Below are 23,333 nucleotides of genomic sequence, written 5' to 3' on the forward strand. Positions count from 1 at the left end.
ACTGATCAGAGCATCCAGCCTGCGCCTCTTAACGTCCTTCTCACCAAATGCTGTACCTAGCGTGTGCACGGGACTTGCTGTGTGTACTGAACGTAATGGATATTCTCCCAACTCTCAGTGGAATGACCGGTCCTCATGTTAAAAACAAACACAGCTACCCTGAAGAACATGTAAACACATACCAGAAGAGGGAAGACACAATTCTTCCACCAATTTTTAAGAATGCCTTCTGCTTTTGAAAACCCTTTGCAAGCTCAAACTTGGCCCTAGAAGTGGTGTAGGCAATACACAATTAAAAAAAAAAAAATAAACACATAACACAGCAGATAAATAGACATTTATTAAAGTTCATCTCAAAACAAACAAAAATAATAAAGGACATTAAGGCATCTTGTATTCAGTAACCGTTCATATAGTAAAGATGACTTCTCTTTCTAGGAAAAAAAAGTTCTCCCAACACATCTGACAGTGTGCTGACCTCCACTGTCCCACCACTCAGTCAGCAAACCCCTCCAAGGAATGTCCATTTCTCCAACAAAAGAGCTACAAAATCCCAACACTCATTGAGACGTGCAAGAAAGCACTTCTCCTTCTCCTCAGACATTCTGTAAAGATGCACACTGGAGAAAGACTAACAGATGGGTATTGCAGAGAATAAAGAAGACATACTCCTGCTATAACCACTCATTTTTGAGCAGACTAGAATATTTGGCCTTGCTTTTGCTAGTATTTACTATTTCAGCCAGTAACTAGTGAAAATGGGACCACAAGCTCTAGTATTGCAATGTAACAATTTTTATGTTCTCCTTCTACGTTCATATTAGATAAACAAATGACAAAGGTCTTGTTTCCATGGAATAATTTATTGTGATGAATTATGCTGTCAAGTGACCAATCACTGTTATAGTGCTTTTTTCTTCAGTTGGAGTAAGAACATCAGGAAATGTTTACAATATCATTGGGTTCACTATAACAGGATTTTACTACAGAGTAAAATATAAATTAATAAAACACTGCATATAGCACTATTCACTTCACCACGTTGGCTCTCTATATCCTTTGTCACATTCTAACCTTCGTTTAAGGCAAGTTTGTTTGTTTTGTTTTGGTTTTTTTCCAGAGAAGACCACATAGTCTCTAGATAAACTTGTGTGACTAGATTTGTGAGTTAGGAAATTGAGCTTTAGAAAATGTTTACTTCAACAAATATGAAAGTTATTAAGAGAAAGATGGTGACCCAAAACTGTACTGTATTAAAAGGTGGAGTTTCCTTGTACCAAAGTCCTTTATTCATCATCTTTAGAACCAGTTTTGCTTAACTATAAAAGAGACACAAAAAGAAAGTATTCAAAGTTTAGACTGCCATTCAATTTATTAGAAAACAAGAACATTATCTCCATCTTACATAGAACACATGTATATTTAATTAATAATACAGACTGATTGTGCTACTGTACCAAGAGACTGAAAAGCGTAAAAAATTATTTCTTAAGCTTCAACACTAAATGAGCTTATTTCCTGAACATGAAAGTTGATTTAAAAAAAACACCAACACAAACCCCCAGAAAAATCTCAGGGTACTGTTTCTAAATAACTTGAAGACTCCGTCACCAGCTCTCCAAAATAAAAAAGATTAAGTAATGGAAGAAGTATCTCCAGATATCTCTGAGAGAACTCCCATATAGAAATTTATGCAATGCAAAAAGAGACATTAACCTACTGTTTCTCACTTTTAAAATCTAAGTTTATAATTATTATATGTAGTGCATCTATCATGAAATCTATCTAGAATCCAAGACATCCACTACAAATAGCCACTTTTAAGTCAGAAGAACTCTGCCCAAACCCACCATCATCATTTACTTGCTCTTATTTAACAACTGGAACTAGTGTTAGGTCTTACGCTGAGAATTACTTATAGTTGCGTAACACAAAATAGTTTGTTTTCAAAACTGTCAAATGGCTGCACTGATTTCCACTGAATCAGCAAAGACAAGAGGGTGGAAGAAATCAATGCTGAGGGAGCAAGTAGAAAAGAATTATTCACTAGAGGAGTTGTGACAGAGAATGCTCAGGCTAGTAGGAGACAGCAAGGTCCTCCCACTTGGGACAGCTCCCTTTTCCTGCTTACTTATCCACTGCCCTCCAGAACCTGGCAGCACCACTAACTTTATTTAACATCTTGTTGCCATGTGAAGACAGAACATTTGCAGTCCATTTGGCTAGCACAGCTCTCTCATCATAAGATTAAAATTTAATTGCTCAATAAAGAAAAAAGAAATACTAACCCAACAAAGTTCAAAGAGGAATCAATCTTTCTCTAATATTCAGGACTAAGCATTTTAACGCATTTGAGAAATAGGTAAATTACAATCCAAAATGAGCAACGATTCTTACTATTTCCTGCAAATCTTTTTAACGTTAAAAAAAGGTAACTTGAAAATACTTACATGCTGGTTGCATATAGAAATGAATCAGACACCACAGTCAAATCCAAACCAAGAAAAGCAAAAAAAAAAAAACCCCACATATTAGTTTTCTTCATCCATAAGTACTAATTATTTTTAATGTACATATGCAGTATTTTCATAATACTGCATGTAATACAGTCATGTTACCTTAATTACGTCCACCCAGTTCCAGCCTCGTGGAAGCTCCCCTTTGTTATCTGCAGAAAAGAATATTTTATTTTTAACACACAAGCCAAGGGGAATCTTTAGCTTTCTTTAAAATCAACATGCAAAATTCTAAAGATCCAAACCTCTTAACTTCTCAACTACAAAGCCATGAGGACAAAACCAGATATTAATGTCTTAAACACATCTTGTTCTTTAAAGTAATTCTGGTTAAATAAAACCACCTCAGTCCATCTGACTTTTAATTTAGAAGGCAACTCCAACATGCGTTGAGCTGATCAGCAATGACGTTCTGTCAAAGAACAAAATTTTATGCAGCTTTTCCTTGATGCTGTCAACATTTAATCTGCCAATTATACATTAGGTTAGGTAAATTAAATGTAGAAATTCCTATCACAGGGTGCAACATACTGCTGCAATAGGCCAGTATTACCCAGATCATTATAAAAGATTAAGGTTGAACAGATAAAAGTCCTCAGCAGGATTAGCTGAAATATTGAACACTTTTCAATCTAAAACCTACCATTTCATTGAAAGCATAAAGTATCTACAGAAGCACTGTATTTCGAAGATACAAACTAAACTAAATGTTTTATTGTGGGTTCCAAACCAAATACTTTCATTTAGAAATTACATTTTTAATAATGTGAATTATTCACGAGGACCCAACAAGAAACTATGTCTTTTGTTGAAAGTGAATTTGTAGAAGTCCCAAATGCTCTCCTCCCACAAGCATTTTTTGAAAATTGCACTTTTGTCACAAATTGAAATAAAAAAATAAAACAAAACCAATGACATCTTGAAATCCCTGCTCTATAGGAAGTTACTTTGACCAGAATTAACATCTTGGGCAAGATTAATTCATCTAAAACAAGCAAAACGGAGACCACAGACTTGGCAGTTAATAGAAACAAATGACTACTGATTCTGACTCTCACAAGATGTCACTGCGATAAAATCTGGATTCTCATACTGCTGAAACAAAACAATATTATAGTGAGCAAACCTGTTTTATCGGCTAGTTTTCGTTTCTGGGTTTTGGATAACTGCTCCTTTTTATCTTTTTTCTTACTTGCTGGCACATCGGGAGTTCCAATTGTAATACTATTGCTTACTGAAGTCTGAGAAGGATAAAAATGGTTGTTAATATTTTGCATATCAGTTGAACAGATACCTCTGTGTGTGATTACCAAACCTGACCTACTGAAATATCTTGACTCTCAAAAAGAAGCAATGCTGTCAGCAGTCTGTAGCTTTTAATCAACATATAATCACGACTGTCATTTTAAAAGACATGTGTTGGGGATGGGAATTATTCCTTTTCAGAGTTGCAAAGGGCACCTCTTACACTTTCTAAATTTAGTCATGGAGTGTGATTTAGTTTGAAGGGATTCAGACTTCCCAAGCATGGAAAGCATTCCTTCTTCCTCAAAGCAAATCTGCAGCACTACAATGGCCAATAATGCACTTAGACAACACAGAAGCCACAAATAGACCCAGCCTGACTCATTTGAGACCCTAAAGGGGCACTGACGCAAACCACTGCATCCCAGGAAGGTTGCAGTAATTTGCTACCCTCCCACCCCAGCAGATGCCTTTAGTCAGCTCTCTTTAGTTTTGCTTCTGCTCCAAGACTCCATTTTTATGTTACACTGTGGGACAGAGCTGCAGCTCACAAACATTTTGGTGTAACACCAAAATAACAGTTAAATATAACAACTATGATGACAGATGATTGTGGCACCATACACTGTGTGTCACTGTTTAGCCACTAATGTGTATATCCAATATATTGATTAAAAACTCAAAGGCAGAGCTATGAAGTATTTAGAGCTGTAATGACCATTTTATTAAATTTTAAAAGCCAGATATTAAAATCTGAATTATCTACTTACCACAGTGTTAACCGGCTGATTTTCCATGAACACCTCTTTATTATCTTTGGCATATTCAAAAAGTGTGTATGTCATAGCAGTTCCAAGATTTGCTTCAACTTCTACCATTAACTTATCCAATATACTTTGTTTAATAGCTGAAGATCTAAAAGAAATCATAAAACGCAACTGTGATCTAGACAGATGAAGAAAAGCTTGTCAACTAAAGAGCTCCCACATACAAGGCTAGGGAGAGAAGATGTCATAAATACTTACATTGTGTTGTTGAAAAAAGCATCCATCGATATGACTGGTGCTGTTTGTGGATATGTTTCTGGCCAAGAAACTTCTATTAGAAAGGCTTTAGGATCTCCACTTTCGCCTATCTGAAGGGAAAGAAAAACCTGTATAAATCAACCGTTTCCAGTCACTTATCACGGTTTATAATGACAATATGAAAGTCCTTCCCTTCTTTAAGACTATCCAAACTCCATAAGATAACAACTATTTTCATAAAGTTGTCAGAAAATAAAGCTGTTATCTAGAAAATGTACAACATTTCTGGCATCAATATTAACCTCTACCCTGCAGTTTTTATCCTAGAAAAAACAGCAGAAACATTCAAAGCTTTTTTTTTTTAATTGCTTGGTTTTCAAGGCTACTGCTTGTAGAATGTGCAAGCCAAACATTACACAATCATATATGAGAACTGAAAAAGCCTTCTTTTTAACCCCTGTCCCCACATCCAAGCTCAGAACAACATGAAAGCAAGCCACAAACCAGTGTTGAAACAAACATGAAGATAAACTAGTGACCTAAGACAGCAAAAATAATAGATAAGAATTTCAATATTTATGTCCCAGCCCTACAGATATTTCACTGTAAGAAAGAATGAGTAGAAAAAGTTAGGAAGTCAGTAGAATGACACTGGATTAAAAAATCATAGCATTTAAAAAAGCATGCTTTAATATAAGTAATCATGCACAACAAACCGATTTAGTGAACTCAAATTACGTACACAATCCTTACAATCATGTTAAATAAAACAGAAATTATTATTTTTTTAATTTAAAACTACTACAGGTGCCACCAAAGGCATACTATACAAAGAGAAAGAACTTTCACACAAGGATTTTGAAAATGAACGTGACAAAGTTGCTTAAATCCGTATTCTGAAATCACTCAAAAATTCTCCCTTATTTCCCTCATTAAGAATAGTCAAAATCTGGTTTCATCAAATGGCGTGGAATTAAGTGTAGCCCCAAGTCCTAATCAAGGTAAGGCTACTGTACTTAAAAAAAAGTTGGTCCTTTTTTATTTACAGTGTCTGTTTCAGCAGAGTGGACTAACTGACACTCAGAAGCATCTGTTTCAGAGGTGAAATAAGTAAGATTTTAAATTAAGAATCTGCAATATTTTTCAAGATGTCATCTACAGTGTTGCAGTCCACTTCCCATTGCTACCAAGAAGTGGTGGTAAGGTTTACAGAGTTCTCTCTCAGGAAAATCCTGTCAACTGTGCACTGAGCAAATCCAGACAGAAAACTGCATGACCATGCTCCTTCTCCTTGTCGGTGAAACCTAAAAGATGTGTAGCCTTACTTTAAACGATGGTGCTACATTTTCTCAACTTTTGAAAAATCTTTCTTCAATCTCAATTTCATAGCACACTAATCGCAAACCAGCTGTACTGTGTATGGGAGACATGAGGTTCAGAAAAATGGCATACAAATTCTACTTTCTCATGTTCTTACTTGCATTATGCCTTCTCATAATACAAATTCTTCTTCATGGGAAAGATGTTTTATTGCCTTTGTCTTACACTAAGTTTTACAGTATTTAAATTGAGTTCTCCTAACTTCTGACAATTATTTTTCATCTAATGAAAATCAGCAATGACCAAAGCCAGTAAAATGTAGAATGATACACTGTAGACCTGTACGCGTGTCACATTTACTCTTCTGAGGAAATTAAATTTTCTAAGAATGGTCCTATCAGTAGAGGAAAGCTGCACTCACATGGATGGGATTCAAGTGCTATTAATTAAACTGACCTATATCTCATTACAATTACTTATGTTATTCTGAAGTTATTTTAAAAGTCACAACAAGGTGATTTTAGATGCCTCCTCCCCACTACAAGCATACCACAGTTTCAGAAGTCTCCCTTTTGTCCCATGAGTGCCTAAGTTTTCATCAATAAAATCCAAAGACCCAAAGATCTGCCTCAGGCCGTGCTCAGAAGAACTTCCAGGTTTTCACATTTAAGAAAGCTGGCAAGAATTTAATGCCAGAATCTAACTGTGTAGCTCAGCACTCCTCATATGTCTCCTGAGCAGACTGTACTAGTGCACACACCCAAAGCATTTTGTGGATTTTCTCTTTAGCAGGTAGACAAGGCGTGTCAACTGCCTCTGAACAAGAGACTAAAACCTTGTAACTGAGCGATAAGGAAGGTTCAAAGTTTTAAATACAAATGTCTCTGTAAGTGACATTTCTGACCAGCTAGTTTAAGTACTTGGCAGCAGGCTGACTCGTTCAGCCAGTTTGACAGTTCTAGCTATGCAGTACACAGACGTGTAAGCAGGACGCCTAGCTAAGGGTTAATAAACCCGCACTGGGAGCAAGTTCCTAAACATGAAGCATGTGCTATCAAGCATCATCGTACCAAAGATCCTGAAAGAATGGCCTACGGCTCTAGCCTTTAATGCACACTGTATACCCACTTGTTTTAGAAAAACCACAGTCCGTCAACTACACGACAGAATTTCAAGGCGAAGCCTGAGCTGCAGCGACTCGCAGACCTTCACCTCGCCTTACCCTGTACTGGAAGGAAACCGGGCTAAGCTCCCTGAAGCACAGATCCCCCTCGTAGATAGAGCGCAGCGCTTCCAGCTCCATCTGCAGCAAGGAGCACAGAAGGGGGTTACCGATTTCAGCCCGAACACGAAGCTCGCACCCAACCGCGGTCGGTTTGCGAAGCTGTGCACGGCTCCGCCGCGATCGCGCCCTCCCCCCGGCCTCCCCAGCCCCGCCGCCGCCCGGCTCCCTCTTCCGCACCTCCTCGCCCGCTGGAGCGGCCGGCTCTTCCCTCACGCTCCCCGCCACCCGGGTCGCCTCCCCCCCGGGCCCCTCTCCCTACAGGGAGGCTTCCTCCCGGCCCCGGCGCCGGCCGCGCTGCGGGAGTCTCCTGGGCCGGCTCTCCCCCAGGCAGCGGCGCCTCACGGCCGGCCCGCTCCGCGCGGGCAGGGCCCGGGGCTCACCTCCTGGTCCTCGTTGGCCGCCATGGCGCGCGCGCGCGCCGCGGGGATCCCCCCGTCCCCCCTCACCGCCGCCGGGGCTGGGCGGGCCTCGCTGGCGCGGCGCGGCCCCGCTGGTGTCGCACGGGCAGGCCGGAGCGGCCCCGCCCGACGGCCACACCTCCCCCGAGGGAAGCACGGGTCACCCGGTCGCTCGCTGCTATTGGCCCCTTCTTCCCGTCGTCACCGCCTCCCTGTCTTCCCACTGGCCGGATGCGCTGTCTCGCCTCCCTTCCTTCTTTAGCTAACTGGCTCCTTTTCCAGTGACGTATCTCCCGGGCGCTCCCTGACTGGCCCGGCGGTGGAGCGGAGGCGCCGATTGGTCGTTTCTGCTGTCCTTCTGATGCCCGTCGCTCGCTTCCTGAGGCGGCGGCCCTCCCTCTTCCTGCCCGCGACGTCTCCCGCGACCGCTCCCGGCTGCCGCTGCCCGGCGCCCAGCTCCAGCCCGCGGCACTGAGCGGCGCCCCGCGGAGGGACGGGCCCGGCGCCGTGTCAGCGCCCGGCGGAGCCGTGCGGAGCTCCTGCAGCCGGGGCGGGCCGGGCCGGGGAGGAGCGGCCGGCCTGGGCCGCAGAGGCGCCGCGCTGAGAGCCGTCCTCCTGCCGCCTCGCAGGCCGCCTGCACGGGCGCAGGATGACCCCGACGCAGTGGGACTTCCCGGTGGAGCTGTGCTGCCGGCCCATGGCGTTTGTCACCCTCACCGGCTTGGACGTGGTGTACAACGCCGTGCACCGGGCCGTGTGGGACGCCTTCTGCGCCAACCGGAGAGCCGACCGCGTCCCCATCTCCTTCAAAGTGCTTCCCGGCGACCACGAGTACCCTAAGTGCAGGACGAAGGTAGCGAGCGGCGTGTGTCCCGGCTGCTCCCCGTCCTGGCGGGCCCGGCCCCTCACGGAGTTCAAGCTTCTGCCCGCGCAGCGAAAGCCCGCGGCAGGCCCGGGGGGGATGTGGGAGCTGGTGTCTCCTGAGGGAAAGGGCCGTAGCGAGGGGCTGGGCTGATCTGCCTGGCTCGCAGGCGGCTGAGCAGCACTGGCACTGCTTAACGCTCAGCTAGCCTTCTGTCTCTTCCCCCGCTGTTGGACGGGAAGCGTGGGAGCTGGCAATCTGAGAAAAAAATGTCAGGACTAAGGGGAAGCCAAGGGCGTCGTGCTGGGGTGTTAGGGATGCACAGGAAAACAGGGTGCCTTAGCGCATAAGCCAGAAGCAGAGAAAGCCAATATGATTTACTTTTTAAAGTATTTGCTGTTCACTCAGCGTTAAGGTATGCTTGTAAAATTTGAGCTTTAATGAAACTCAAAGTTTAACTCTGGAGAAACTATATACGTGAAATTAATGTATTCTGAAAAAGCATAAAGCCTTTAAATGAAATGCAGCAGAAGAAATAGTTCTGCTCTGCTTTCTGCTTTGCAGTGGCAGTTAAAAAGCAATGTCAGTGGGTTTAACTCTTTGAAAACTACATTATTCTGTGATACTGGCAAAGAACAAGAATCCAAACTGGTTTTGTCCTGGCTCTGTTTGGGAGTCCCCTTTTAAACTGAGCCTAATATTTCATGAAAGTGTGTGAAGCATGCTTCTGAACTTGACCCTTTTCTCCAGTTATTCTTTGGAGAAACAGTTGGAATATGTTCTTTGTTGATGCTATCTCAGACATTAGGCCCTGGATGCTAGGTAAGGAGGGGTATGTCTTACTCAATAGGAAGCAAAGGCTTGAGGGGAAGAACGTTAAAGGAAAGATGGAAACATTCTCAAGTGACAAGAATGTAGAGGCAATTCGCTTTCTCCTGCTATAGATGCCTGTAACTGGATTTGGTAGCTTGCTTTAATAACCTCAATATTTTCAGAGGACATCCTATGAGTGGTATATTCCAAAAGGAATCCTGAAGACTGGTTGGATGAACAAACACCTGAATTTGGTTCCAGCACTTGTGGTGGTGTTCTATGAACTAGACTGGGATGAGCCACAATGGAAAGAGAAACAGTCGGAATGTGCTACTCGAGTTGAAATTGTCAGGTAGAGTTTTTTCACTTGGTTTGTAATGTCTTACAAGCTAATGGTAAACCTTGATGCTATGCTGTGTTGTTTTTATTTTAGGCAAAGTTTGCAGGGAAGAAGTACGAAAGTTGCTGTGGTTTTGATTCAGAAAAAAACACCATTACCTCCAGGTACTAGAAAACTGTGCACAGTTGTGGTGATACCATTTTTCAGAAAGTCTGATGGACTGAGCTGACTGACATTTGTCCCATTATCTGCGGTTTTTAATCTAATGTCATCTACATACATTAAATGCATTGTGGCTCCAGGAAGGTGTACAGATGGAAAGAGCGCTCAGGGCAGTTGACTCTAAACATTTGATACTTTTATCCTTCTCCCCCTTAAGTCCAAGTCCATCTTTTGATAAGTACTAAAAAGGGTTTGCTAGTCTAATACATGTGACATGCCTCCTTGTAAGCAAGTTGCATTTTAAACCTTGTTTGAGATAAGAAAAGCTGTAAAAGCAATGAGAATGTTGAGGAAGGATATTTGGTACCTGTGGAAGCTGTTGAGTTTAGCTTAGTTTTAGTCAATAAAATTTTGGAATCAACTGGAGATGTGAACTGTTTTAACACAGTATTAACCTTATGTTTCTGTAGAGCTGCTGCTTCAGCTGTAGCTACATGCTCTCTAGTGTCTGGCAAACCACTTTTTGGGGTTTTCTTGTTTTTTTTTTCTACCTGCTTTTTAAGTTTGTCTTTTCTAGATGCTATTATATTTCTCAAGACAGGGGATATTTAATTTTTGAGAGAGATAAATGTACTTGTAGGTTATTGATAGCTAAGCCACTCCTAGAAATTTTCTGCAATGTGTTCTGCTGGATGAAGCATGTTGTACTATGAAAGAAGAATGAATGTAGTCTTAGTTTTATATGTATTAGATTTGTCCATACCTGTACTGGTCAAGCTTTTAGAACTAGTTAGACATTGTAGCACCGCATACTGCTTACTTGTGCTTTCCTTGACTTCACTAGGGGAAGATGTTATTGCATCAGAGAGGGCAGCAGCTTTATGTTGCGCTTGTGACCTTTCTGGAAAATCCCTCTTTGTACTTCCACACACTGATCATCTTGTTGGTTATATTATAAGGTAAGTGACTGTAAAACACTGTTTTGCTCTGTTTGCTAATTGATGTTTTGCTCTGTTTGCTGATCATGGGTTGGTTCTTGATACCAGGCCTGCTGGCAACAGATGGGGTCCACCTGTCTCCAAGGGGAAAAGGATCCTTGCACAAGAGTTAGCAGGGCTCATTGAAAGAGCTTTAAACTAGACTTGAAAGGGGAAAGGGATGAGAAATCAGGCTCAATAGAGATAGGCCTGGGAGTAGCACGCCAGTGTTTGACGGATGGTGTGCTAGGTAGGTCCTTCGGTCTGCCATCTCAGTGGAGGTAGGGGATGAAGATCCATGCCGTAGCAGACATAAGGGTTGTTGATGTGTTAGAAACCATGGAAGTGGGGCTTCTTGACTAAAAAAGGTGACGGGATCAGTAGCCCAGCTGAACTGCATCTGTGCCAATGCATTCAGCATGGGCAACAAACAGGAGGAGCTGGAAGCCATTGTGCAGCAGGAAAAAACTATGGCATAGTTGCCATCACAGAAGATGATCAAATGACTTGCACAACTGGAGTGCTGTAATGGATGGCTATAAAATCTTCAGAAGGAATAGGCAAGGAAGGTGGAGTAGCCCTTTATGTTAGGGGGTGTGCTGGTTGTCTAGAGCTTGATGATGGTGATGATCAGGTTGAATGTTTAATGGGTAAGTATCTGGGGGAAGGCAAACAAGGCAGATATCATGGCTGGGAGTGTTATAGACCACCCAACCAGGATGAAGAGGCAGATGAAATATTCTATAGGCAGCTGGGAGAAATCGCACGATCAGTAGCCCTTGTTCATGTGGGGGACTTCAACTTACCAGATGTCTGCTGGAAATACAATGCAGCAGAGAGGAAACAGTTTAGGAAGTTCCTGGAGCGTGTGTAAGATAACTTTGTGACACAGCTGGTGAGTGAGCCAGCTAGGGAAGGCACCCCACTGGACCTGTTGTTTGTGAACAGAGAAGGACTTGTGGGTGACGTGATGGTTGGAGGCAGTCCTGGGCATATTTATCATTAAATGGTGGGCTTTGATTATTGGAGAGGTAAGGAGGGGGCTCAGCAGGACTGCTACCTTGGACTTCTGGAGAGCAGACTGGGGTCTGTTTAGGAGACTTATTGACCATGTCCCTTGGGAGGCAGTCCTGAAGGGCAAAGGAGTCCAGGAAGGCTGCACATTCTTCAAGAAGGAAATCTTAAATGCACAGGAGCAGGCTTTCCCTATGTGCCAGAAGATGAGCTGGTGGAGAAGACTGGCCTGGCTGAACAGAATGCTTTGGCTGGAACTCAGGAAAAAAAGGAGAGTTTATGACCTTTGGAGAAGGATCAGGCAACTCAAGACTACAGGATGTTGTGAGGTTATGCAGGGAGAAAATTAGAAGGGCCAAAGCCCAGCTAGAACTTAATCTGGCTGCTGCTGTAATAGACAATTAAAGATGTTTCTATAAATATGTTAGCAACAGAAGGAGGGCTAAAGAGAATCTCCATCCTTCATTGGATTCAAGGGGAAAGATAGTGACAAAGGATAAGGAAAAGGCTGAGGTACTTAATGCCCTCTTTTCCTTGGTCTTTAATACTAGGACCACTTGTTTTCTGGGTACTCAGACCCTGAGCTGAAAGATAGGAATGAGGAGCAGAATGAAGCCCCCGTAATCCAAGGGGAAACAGTGACCTGCTCCATCACTTAGACACACACATTTATGGGGCTGGATGGGATCCACCCAAAGGTACTGAGGGAGCTGGCAGAAGTGCTCGCCAAGCCACTTTTCATCATTTATCAGCCTTCCTGGCTAACTGGGGAGGTCCCAAATGACTGGAAATTAGCAAATGTGATGCCCATCGACAAGAAAGGCTAGAAGGAGGATCTGGGGAACTACAGGCCTGTCAGCCTGACATCAGTGCTGGGGAAGGTTATAGAGCAGATCATCCTGAGTGCCATCACATGGCATGTACAGGACAACCAGGGGATCGGGTCCAGTCAGCACAGGTTTATGAAAGGCAGGTCCTGCTTGGCTAACCTCGTCTCGTTCTGTGACAAGGTGACCCACTTAGTGGATGAGGGAAAGGCTGTGGATGTTGTCTGCCTAGACTTTAGTAAAGCCTTTGCCACCACTTCACACAGCATTCTCCTGGAGAATCTGGCTGCTCATGGCCTTGACAGGTGTACTCTTTGCTGGGTAAGAAAACTGGCTATATGGCTGAGCCCGAAGAGTTGTGGATGGAGTTAAATCCAGTTGACAGCTGGTCACAAGTGGCTGCCAGGGCTCAGTACTAGGGCCAGTTCTCTTTAGTGTATTTATCGATGATCTAGATGAGGGGATCGAGTGCCCCCTCAGTCAGTTTGCAGGTGACACCCAGCTGGGTGGGAGTGTTGATCTGCTCGAGGGCAGGGAGGCTCTGCAGAGAGACCTGGACAGGCTGGAGCCATGGGCTGAGCCCAACTGGAGGAGTTTCACTGAGGGCAAATGCTGGGGGCTGCCCTTGGGCCACAACAACCCCCAGCAGCGCTACAGGCTTGGGGAGGAGTGGCTGGAGAGCGGCCAGTCAGAGAGGGACCTGGGGTGCTGACTGACAGCCCGATGAACAGGAGCCAGCAGTGTGCCCAGGGGGCCAAGAAAGCCACATCCTGGCTTGTGTCAGCAACAGCGTGGCCAGCAGGACTAGGGAAGTGATGGTTCGCCTGTACTCAGTGCTGGGTGAGGCTGACCTCAAGTACTGTATTTGGTTTTGGGCCCCTCACTACAGGGAAGACACTGAGGTGCTGGAGTGTGTCCAAAGAGCAACGAGGCTGGTGAAGGGTCTAGAGCACGAGTCTTATGAGGAGTAGCTGAGGGAACTGGCGTTGTGTAGTTTGGCGAGAAGGAGTCTGAGGGGAGATCTCGCTGCTCTCTACAACTACCTGAGAGGAAGTTGTAGCTGTTTTCCCAAGTATTCGTTACTGCTAAAGAGGGAATCTTTACTGCATGTTAACTAGTGTAAGCCTTTGCAAACTGCTTGTAGTTGTATTTTGATATGAAATTTGCAACTGTCTCCAAGTTTGAAGATAAGGCTATATCATTAGGGATTAATAGCTCTTCATGCACATTTAAAAATTAATAAATAAATGTTTGAGCATATAATCATGTTAGAATTCCTGGTATCAAATCTTTCTTTTAACATTTTTAATTGAGATTTCATAGTAGTGAAAAAGAATATTGGGGTTTTTTTTATGCCTTGGACTGGATTGCCTTTTCTTATACAGCCACAATATAAAATAAGTATGATAGGTAGATTTAATTTATCTTGTCTTTTTTTTGTGACTGAACTCATTGTTAGCAATTTCTGCCCATTGGTCTGCCCCATTGTTTTTGTCACTATCCTCTGTCGCAAGGCAAGCAGAACAGAAGTTATGATCTGCCTTGGTCAAATATTTCTTCTTGGCCAAATCACAGAACTGGTACTTCATCCTTTATTTCCGGTGTGTGTCAGTGCTATTGAATGTATTCCTCTTCTGGATTCTGGTCTTGCTATAGTTGATTTTACTACTTATAATTTGATCATAGAACATATGCTTCTTCGCTCCCCCTCCACCTCATACTGTATTCAGTGTTCTGGGCCTCTTGGTCTTTCTCTTCTCACCCTGTGATTTGCCATTGGGCTGTTTGTCTTGCAAACACAAGTTCAGCTGTTACTCTGAGCGCTGGTAGCTGTTGATGTTTGGACAGAATGATGAAACCTGGTCTGTGCCCTCATAATTTTATTGTTATTTTTTCCCTTCCCACTCCTCCCCCCACAGTCCAACAAATAAGATCTTGACCTGTTCAGACGGATCCCAGGAGCCTCAGCAATGTTTGCTTGCGTTGACTGAGGCATCTCTCCAATTTCTGTTGCCTTGCAAAATCTGAACAGCTTATCCTTAGATTTTTTTAAATGTTAAATACTAGAGATTGTTGTATGAGAAATCAATATGTAAAGCTATTGAGCCTACTTGTTCTACTTCTTGCTACCCCTGTATGAGATCTTGTTTGAAGGGGTTTTGTCTGCAGACTTACTCAGGGGGGGTAACATACAGAAGAATTTGGTAACACCTCAAGCTATTTTGCCAACCCTAAAATAAGCATGATTAAAAGTAACTTATTCTGAAAAACTTCAGAATTTCTTTGCATGTGGGAGAAACTTAGTGAAATTTACAAGCGACTTCCTTGTTTCCAGGTTGGAAAATGCTTTCTACGAGCATGCGCAGACTTACTATTATACAGAAATACGAAGAGTTAAATCTCATAAGGAGTTCTTGAACAAAACCACTCATCAGGTAATGTTACCCTATTTTTTTAAATACTGTGTAAGTCATATTGTATGTTAAAACATGAAAATTAAGATTGGTTGTTCTTAAACATTTTGATTCTCTCCCTTCTAACTTGAGATGCCTTCTCTTGGTATGGAAAGTAAGTCTGGTTTGATTTTCTGCAACTTAAACTTTGATTTTGATTGGTTTAGTTCTTAACGTTTATTGTCTTCCTCAGATATTTCTCAGAGGAAGAGCTGCAGCCCAAAAATGAAGTTCTATGACTCAAAAAAAAAAAGTTTTCTCTATATGGTTTAACCTATTTGAATGTAGTATCCTGACAATTTGTGGGAAGTGCTTCCCTTAGACATTTTGTACTTAAAAGTTGCACTTGATTTGGCTTTTTAACTTTTGCTTTTCAAGTTGTTAAATATCAGATACACAACATTCTGTTGCAATTGCCAGCTTCTGTCTCTTGGAAGATCGGATCCAAGCAGTGAGCTCCAAACCAATAGTCAACACTACTGGTGTAGAAAGTTTTGGGGTGTTACAAAGCCTCTTGCCTGTTCCAGAGTAAAAGGCTTGGAACGCATTAAATCTGCTGAAAGATCACTGCTGCATCATGGTGGCCGAGAGAACTATTAGGAAACAGTTGCATAGTCAGTTTTTCAAGTCAACTGCTATATTATGTAAACCTCTGAAATTATCACCTGTATCTGATTTGTAGGTAACAGGTATGTTTGGATGTTTGTGAATGATGGACGCTGGTTGTGTTTTGCAGCTTTTATTTGTTAGACACCAGTTCAAAATAGCGTTCTTCAGTGAGCTGAAACAGGATACGCAGAATGCTCTCAAGTAAGACTCGTAATCTTCTCCCACCTTATCTACCCAAATCACTGCTAAGCTATAGACTATGATAAATATTTTCCCAAATGTGAAATTATTTAAACATGTGTGTAAGGGGAGAGTTCTTCTCTGGGAAGAACACTCTGATTAGAAGGCTGTCTTCTGCTAGTAGCAATCCTGTTCTTAAAATGTGTTGTCCTGTATGATTTAACTCTAATTCAAGTATTTCTGCTTAGAAATTACAGAACTGCCTATAATCTTGTGCATGAATTGAGGGCTCATGAAACAAACATGCTGGAAATAAAGACCATGGCAGGATTTATAAACTACAAGGTAACAAGTGTTGACAACCTTTACTTAAAAAAAGGAAAAAAAAAAAAAAAAAGTTGATGCATCTTTAATGTGTAAAGGTTTAAATGTCCATTTTATACTGCTTTTAAAGAGATGAATTAGAAACAGCTATCAGTGAAATACCAATTACACTCAGACTTGGGAAGACTTCTGAACTCTTTAAGAACCATATTTTAGGTGCTTTTAGGTAAAACAAAAATATCCCACCATTTACAACAATTCTGGAGTTGGAGGTTCTATTTGCAGACTGCAGGCTTCAAAAATAATGATTTTCCTAGTGGCTTTGCAGTTCTGTCTTAAATTTGACCTCTTCAGAAATACATAAAATCAGTTTGGTTTTTTTGAGTGGCATTTTTGGGGGTTCTTTGAAAGCTAATCATTAGCAGCCTAACAGTTATTTTTTCCTCTTATTTTGATTTCTTGTAGATCTGTCGCCTCTGTTTTCAGCATAATACTCCACTGGATGCAATTGCTCAATTCAGGAAGCATATTGACTTGTGCAAGAAAAAAATAGGAAGTGCAGAACTGGCTTTTGAGCATGCTGCCTGGATGTCTAAACAGTATGCTTTTGCTTAGTAATGTTTCTGGTTTAGTTCTTATATAACCTCGTGGAGTTCACCGTTTTGCTTGTCTAGGCAAGATACAAATTCTGAGCTCTTTATCTAAGGGAGGTACACTAGATCATAAAAACTGTATGCTATTACTCTGTTTTGCATTGATTATCGACCACTTTTCTCTGGGAATGAACAGGGTCTGACACAAATGCAGCCATAGAACTTTAATGCAAAAGTTCAGAGAGGTATAATTTGTCTTAAGACTAATGAGAACTTTTAACTGAAGTGTGCCTTTCAGTTCAAATTGTTGTTCTGTACATAATCTCAGTTACAAATTTTTTAAATAGGTTTCAGGCTTTTGGTGACTTGTTTGATGAAGCAATTAAGCTGGGATTGACAGCAATTCAAACTCAGAATCCAGGTTTCTACTACCAGCAGGCAGCCTACTATGCACAGGAACGGAAACAACTAGCAAGTATGCTTTGTAACCATGATGTAAGTTGGGAGGGGAGAAGATACTTTGCAAGTAACCAGCCAGTAAAATAGCTAATGTTTTAGTCTCAAATGGTAGTGGAATAATCGGTAATATTTGTAAATGAAATCCAAGGAAAGAATATGTGTTTTTATGATGCTTACTAATGTTAGAAGTGTTTGTTATCATAAAATCACAGAATGGTTTGGGTTGGAAGGGACCTTAAAGATCATCTAGTTCCAACCCCCCTGCCTTGGGCAGGGACACCTTCCACTAGCCCAGGTTGCCCAAAGCCCCGTCCAACCTGGCCCTGAACACTGCAGGGAGGGGGCACCACAGCTTCTCTGGGCAACCTGTGCCACTGTCTCACCACCCTCACAGTAAAGAATTTCTTCCTTATAACTAATCTAAATCTTCCCTCTTTTAGTTTAAAACCATTGCCCCTCATCCCATCACTACACTCCCTGATAAAGAGACCCTCCCCATCTTTCCTGTAGGCCCCCTTTCAGTACTGGAAGGCTGCTCTAAGGTCTCCCCAGAGCCTTCTCTTCTCCAGGCTGAACAACCCCAGCTCTCTCAGCCTGTCTTCACAGGGGAGATGCTCCAGCCCCCTGATCATCTTCGTGGCCTCCTCTGGACCTGCTTGAGCAGGTCTGTGCCCTTTGCATGTTGGGGGCCCCAGAGCTGGACACAGCACTGCAGGTGGGGTCTCATGAGAATGGACTAGAGGGGGAGAATTACCTCCCCTGACCTGCTGGCTACACTTCTCTTGGTGCAGCCCAGGATACAGTTGGCTTTCTAGGCTGTGAGTGCAAATTGCTGGCTCATCATCAGTTTTCCATTCACTAATAGCCTCAAGTCCTTCTCTGGGCTGCTCTGAATCCAGTTCTGTATTGGAAAATTTACTCCAGAACAGATATGTTGTTTGTAATAAAATCAACACTAGTTCTGACATTTAAAAGATAATTATAAAAAAATAGTATACTTTCTACATCTGTGGATACTTGAAAACTTCCTATTTTGTTTTTCTGGTCTATTTCTCTATACATGCACTGTATCTGGTGACTTGCAGGAAGCAGAGAAGCAAAACCATTAGTATTAGAGTCTGTATGGGTGGTGGGTGGTTGGTGTTGTTTTGGGGGGACTGACACTTGTCTGGCAGAAAGGCTTGTATGGAGAATCGTTCTCTGTAGTCGATTAATCATACATGCTAATTACATGTAGCTACTCTCCAACTGTCATGTCCCCATTATTTAAAAACATTCCTGTTGATGCAATTTATTTGTTGTTCTTGGATCATCTTGTTAGGAACTAATTTAAAAAAGGATTATCCAGTTATTCTTTAACAGTATTTGAGGTAAATGAAGGTGTATGAAGCAGGATGTCAGACTGAATGAGAAGTGTTTAAATGTTTGGGTTTCCTGAAGTACTATTTTTATACCGGTGACCAGAAAGGTTATATGTTTTAAAGTAAATTTCTTCTTTTATTTGCATGTGTATTGGAGCATCAAATAGCTTTTAATGCTTTAAAATGAAACATGAACCCTTTTTTATTAATATATTTGCTGAATTTACAGTCCTCTGTGATATACCCCAATCCGGATCCCCTGGAAACGCAGACTGGAGTGCTTGACTTCTGTGGGCAAAGACCATGGCGGCAGGGAATATTAAGTATGTTTCTGTCTTGTATTTGTGGAGTTTGGACAAACTTCTTCAGCTGGTGATGCTGCCAGCTGACTTAATGGGCATCAGCATGTAATCTCTTTTCCACTGAGACAGACTCGGGGCTGGGAGCACGCTCTTGATAGTTGGTGGTATGACTTGAACAGATGTCGACTGGAAGTGCAGAAAGTGTGTTTGATCTCTACAACAAATAGAAAAAGGAACCTCAGGTTTATGCAGGATCAGGTCTTCAGCAAAGAAGTAGGCCATACTGAAGCTCTGCTGCTGCTGTTTTGTTTCTATTGTTGCCTCAGCTACCTGTAATCAGTGTGCTGCAGGAACGTTTGACTGCAGTGAAATGCACTCCTGGGAAGAGAAGTTGGAGAACTCGATGCAGCAAAAATAACGATGAACCTAAATGTGACTGTTACACTATGGATGGCAAGATGAATTTGTATCTTGTCAACTGTAGACAGGAACTCATAACCTCTCTTTTTTTTAAAAAAGCTTTTTGGGTTTTGAAACAGATTGAGAGGATGTGATCTCTTAAATTAGATTTTAGTCTAAGAAAGGAATTTGTGGTTTTCCTATTAAGGAGGATGTTTTCTCAGAAATTTAGACTTTGAATATACAGCTTTGAGCTATGTATGAATATACCTGCAGTTCTGAGATCTTCAGTGTTGACTGTGGGTTTACTTCCCTTTCTTCCTCTCTATTTGGTCTCCTTTATTCTCTGCATATCCTTTGGGATTTGCCACTTTATCACTGCCCTCTTTAAAGGACTTCATTTACTGTAAATACAGTACTGTCTAACCTCTTTTATCTTCAAATATTACTGTTTTAAAATTACCTAGAATCTACTGCCAAGGTTAAATAGTTAAAGATGAAAATTCACTTGTTTAATATATTCAGGTTTTTTGGTTCCAGTAAGAGTTTATAGTCTTTTAAAGTCCTGTATAGTTCTTCATATGTTGGCGTTCTCTACTGCTAGAGGAACATAAGCTTGAAACCTTACTTAAGCTCAGATAGGAAAAGAGCTACAAATTTGTCTTAAACATACGTGCTTTAAATGTTAATAGATGCAGTCTAAAGACTAGGTCGTCTTACTGTAGCTTGCTATTTTTGAGTAGCTCCAGACACCTACTTTTAAACAAAAGGCAAGATATTTTTTCCAGAATTTCGCTTCTAGAACTCCTCTAGAACATCCTCTAGGAGGATGGATGAGTTCTTAAAGCGATACATCCGTCTCCTAGGTAAAAGAATGTTTGGGAGTTTGAACGTGCTTCGGTTGGAGCTTGCATTGCGTGTAACCACATAAATAACTCCCTTTTGGGTCTGGACAAAATTCCAACTTCATGGATTTTTCATTGTCTTATGCAGGCTTTGATCTTTCTGATCCTGAAAAGGAGAAGATGGGGATTTTATCCTTACAGTTGAAAGAGAAAAATGTCCTTCACTCAGTAAGTTTTATTCTAAAAAAACCCACCAAAACAGAACAACTGTTTTCCTACATGATCCTAATGTTTGCATACATAATGATATCAGTAATGGTCTTATCTATTAGGAGCTAATAATCACTTTGTTGAGTAATGCTGTCGCGCAGTTCAAGAAATACAAATGTCCAAGAATGAAAAGTCACTTGAGTGAGTATAGATAACCAGACGCTTTTTTTTTTTTAATTAATTTTGCAAATACTTTTTGGTATTGATCTGGAACACTTTTATTTTTTTTTTAATCAGTGGTTCAAATGGGAGAAGAATATTACTACGCTAAAGATTATGCCAAAGCTTTGAAGTGAGTATCATCCATGACTGCTGCTTTTACATGCTAATCTTCTCACTAAGGCCCCATGTTTTATTGCTATGAAATAATTTTGGAAGCTCATCTAAAATGCTCCTTTCTTGTACCTGGATTTGATTGAAGCATAAGCTTTGGAGTCTGTGAAGTCCACTTATATTAAAAAAAGCAAAACAGATACGATGAGTCAGTTATTAGAGTAAAAAAACTTCTTGCTGTAAGCTGTTGTGGGGATTTGCCTTATTAGGCAAATATTTCTAGCTCACTGATTGAGTGCTGTCTGTCTCTTTCTTCCAGAAATGATTTCTGAAACTTGCCTGCTACTGCAATGAGAATATCGTTACATTTTATTACAGAATTTGTAGTGACAAAATTCAAAAAACACGAAAATGCAGCTGAATTTAATTTTTGCTTATATAATAAGCAATTTAGCAAAACTAATTATTTTTATTGGTGTCATTAATAGCAGAAAACTACTACAGAGCTAGGAATGCATAGTGCTGAAGTACAGCTACCATCTTTTCTGCTTAATTTTTCTGTATTTTTAAGGGGAAACAGAGGTCATGTTAAGTAGGAGTCCCACAATGTTTTCATTAATTAGATTTCAAAGATCACATGTTGTAAAGGGAGCGTGTTTGAGGTAGGAGGGCTGTGTTTACTGTTATTACTAGGTTACTGGAAGCTACATGGAGCAGAGGATAAGCAGATCAGTTGGTACCAAGCCTAATTTTTATATGAATGACCATTTTTTATTTTTGTTTAGATAGATTTTTTTTTTTTCCTTGTCTTGACCCGGTGAAGTGTTTAAAAAAATTCACTTCTCTGCTTTTCTAGTAATAGTAAACATTGCTCAGTATTAAAAACATTAAGGTGTGCAGTTTTGCTTGATAAAGATTGTTGCATGTGTTGTTTGTAAATCTTCAAAACCTCTGAATGGAGCAGAGGATAGGAGGTAGGAGGGAAAAGAAACACCTCGCATAAGGAACATTAAAATTCTTCAGTGTGGAAAGGGACTTTATGTGGGGCTTTGGTTTAGTTTTTCTTAAAATTTACCACATACTCAAAGCATATTTTTAATGCAATACTGGATTAAGAGTGTTCTGTCCAGTTGCTGTTTTGCTAGTTCTTTATGCGAAGATGGGTGAGTTTTCCTGTTGTTCTCTTGTGAAATAGAAATTGGCCTGAAATAGAAAATTCATGAGATAAATGTGTTTCTTTACAATAATTTCATGCTGTTTTCAGTAAATCATTGCCATGTGTAAACAGCAGATTAGATTTTAAACTAGCATTTGTACTGGTGAGGATGAATTTTGTATTAATGATACCAAATAAATGTGAGCTTCTAAAAAATATTGGGGTGTGTATAACTTGTTATTCTCTCAATTTTGCCGTATTGCAGGCTCTTGGATTATGTTATGTGTGAATATCGCAGTGAAGGATGGTGGACTCTTCTCACTTCCATATTGACGACAGCTCTCAAGTGTTCATATCTGATGGCCCAGCTAAAAGATTATATAACGTACTCTTTAGAACTACTTGGTAGAGGTATTCTTTTAAGGAAAATACTCAGTCTATACAGAGAAATTAAGTACATGTATCTGAAAATCTGACTAATCAGTCAGACACAGCGTTTACAGTACGTCACATGGTTTAACTACAAAATAACTGTATACCTGTACTGAATTTTTACTACCTTCTCTCATATGCTGGGAGGTGAATTTTCTTGCTCTTCTATTATAAAGTTCCTTGCATTCAAATAGGCTGTGTCAGGATATCTGAGGCACAGAGCTTCATTTGAGACTGTTCAAATAATGAAACAGAAGCTTCCTAAGCTTTGGGTTGAGGAAAGAACTGTAATATACCTAAAGGGGAAGAACATTTTTCCTAGTAAGTAACAGGGCTAGCACCATTTTTCTGGACTTTAAAATCCCAAATGTGCTTCTCTTAGACTTTTTCTAGAACTCTGCTGATGAAATATGCACGTGGTATCTTTTAGGGAAGAGTGACATAGGGTGGCAAGCACTCTGCTTCTTATAACATCTGTTACTTACATTGCAGAAATAATCCTTTTGTGCCCTAAATTGCTAACTACTTTACCACTACTAGGGTAGGTATGGTAAAAATGGGTTTGCATCTTCTTTTAGCTAGCCAGGCTACTCTGCTTTGTATGAAAGCATAGCCAGCGAGAAAATCCCACCTTTCTTCATCTTCAAGAGAAGAGTGCTTATTTTAATTAGTCCTTTTTTCTTCTTGCCACTTTCTCTAGTTAATATTTCTAATATTATTTGAGGTTGGCACTTTGAATGTTCCAGACTTTTCTACTGTTTCTTCAATTTTTAAACATAAATAGCAAGAAGGTGTAGGTGTTACTCTCTTGCGGTTTTCCTCCAATAAATTGTGAAACTCTTGTCTAACTGGAAAATACTTGGTTAGACAACCGTTTCAAATATTTTACTTAG

The 23,333-nt window shown here is 41.1% G+C and overlaps 2 protein-coding genes across 6 annotated transcripts in view; one reads left to right on the forward strand and one right to left on the reverse strand.

The window, feature by feature from the left end:
• Positions 1-322: 322 nt before the first annotated feature.
• Positions 323-7,908, reverse strand: RWDD4 (RWD domain containing 4). Of its 2 annotated transcripts, XM_074904102.1 has the most exons (8): positions 7,772-7,908; positions 7,329-7,409; positions 4,787-4,896; positions 4,532-4,676; positions 3,643-3,757; positions 2,619-2,668; positions 2,451-2,453; positions 323-1,319 (listed from the first exon to the last, which is right to left on the reverse strand). In XM_074904102.1, exons 1-8 carry the CDS (start codon positions 7,793-7,795, stop codon positions 1,287-1,289), a joined length of 561 nt encoding a protein of 186 aa, XP_074760203.1. In that variant the 5' UTR covers positions 7,796-7,908; the 3' UTR covers positions 323-1,286. The 2 variants fall into 2 exon arrangements, with proteins under 2 accessions (XP_074760203.1, XP_074760202.1); XM_074904101.1 differs by having other exon boundaries at positions 323-2,453.
• Positions 7,909-8,187: 279 nt separating this feature from the next.
• The window catches only part of TRAPPC11 (trafficking protein particle complex subunit 11), a 35,874-nt gene continuing 20,728 nt past the window's right edge, over positions 8,188-23,333 (forward strand). For all 4 annotated transcript variants that reach the window (XR_012633615.1, XR_012633616.1, XM_074905805.1 and 1 more), the window contains exons 1-14: positions 8,188-8,642; positions 9,647-9,816; positions 9,898-9,968; positions 10,811-10,925; positions 15,120-15,219; positions 15,974-16,047; positions 16,275-16,371; positions 16,816-16,949; positions 17,291-17,438; positions 18,993-19,086; positions 20,458-20,537; positions 20,642-20,720; positions 20,817-20,871; positions 22,274-22,419. Coding sequence is in view for 2 of the 4 variants with exons in the window: in XM_074905805.1 (XP_074761906.1) it covers positions 8,439-8,642; positions 9,647-9,816; positions 9,898-9,968; positions 10,811-10,925; positions 15,120-15,219; positions 15,974-16,047; positions 16,275-16,371; positions 16,816-16,949; positions 17,291-17,438; positions 18,993-19,086; positions 20,458-20,537; positions 20,642-20,720; positions 20,817-20,871; positions 22,274-22,419 (1,567 nt within the window). In the remaining 2 variants the exon portion in view is untranslated. The remainder of the gene's footprint in view (positions 8,643-9,646; positions 9,817-9,897; positions 9,969-10,810; positions 10,926-15,119; positions 15,220-15,973; positions 16,048-16,274; positions 16,372-16,815; positions 16,950-17,290; positions 17,439-18,992; positions 19,087-20,457; positions 20,538-20,641; positions 20,721-20,816; positions 20,872-22,273; positions 22,420-23,333) is intronic.

Source organism: Athene noctua, chromosome 4, assembly GCF_965140245.1.
Source record: "Athene noctua chromosome 4, bAthNoc1.hap1.1, whole genome shotgun sequence".
NCBI classification, from domain to species: domain Eukaryota; kingdom Metazoa; phylum Chordata; class Aves; order Strigiformes; family Strigidae; genus Athene; species Athene noctua.

What these genes read in the sequence shown, in the direction of transcription:
- RWDD4 (XM_074904101.1), bottom strand. Translation starts at nt 7,795, where the DNA reads ATGGCGGCCAACGAGGACCAGGAG. An exon ending in AAAACTAGCCGATAAAACAG is followed by an intron (nt 2,669 to 3,642) that starts GTTTGCTCACTA and finishes TCTTTTCTGCAG; the next exon opens with ATAACAAAGGGGAGCTTCCA. An exon ending in ACTGGGTGGACGTAATTAAG is followed by an intron (nt 2,454 to 2,618) that starts GTAACATGACTG and finishes ATATGCAACCAG; the next exon opens with CATGTAAGTATTTTCAAGTT.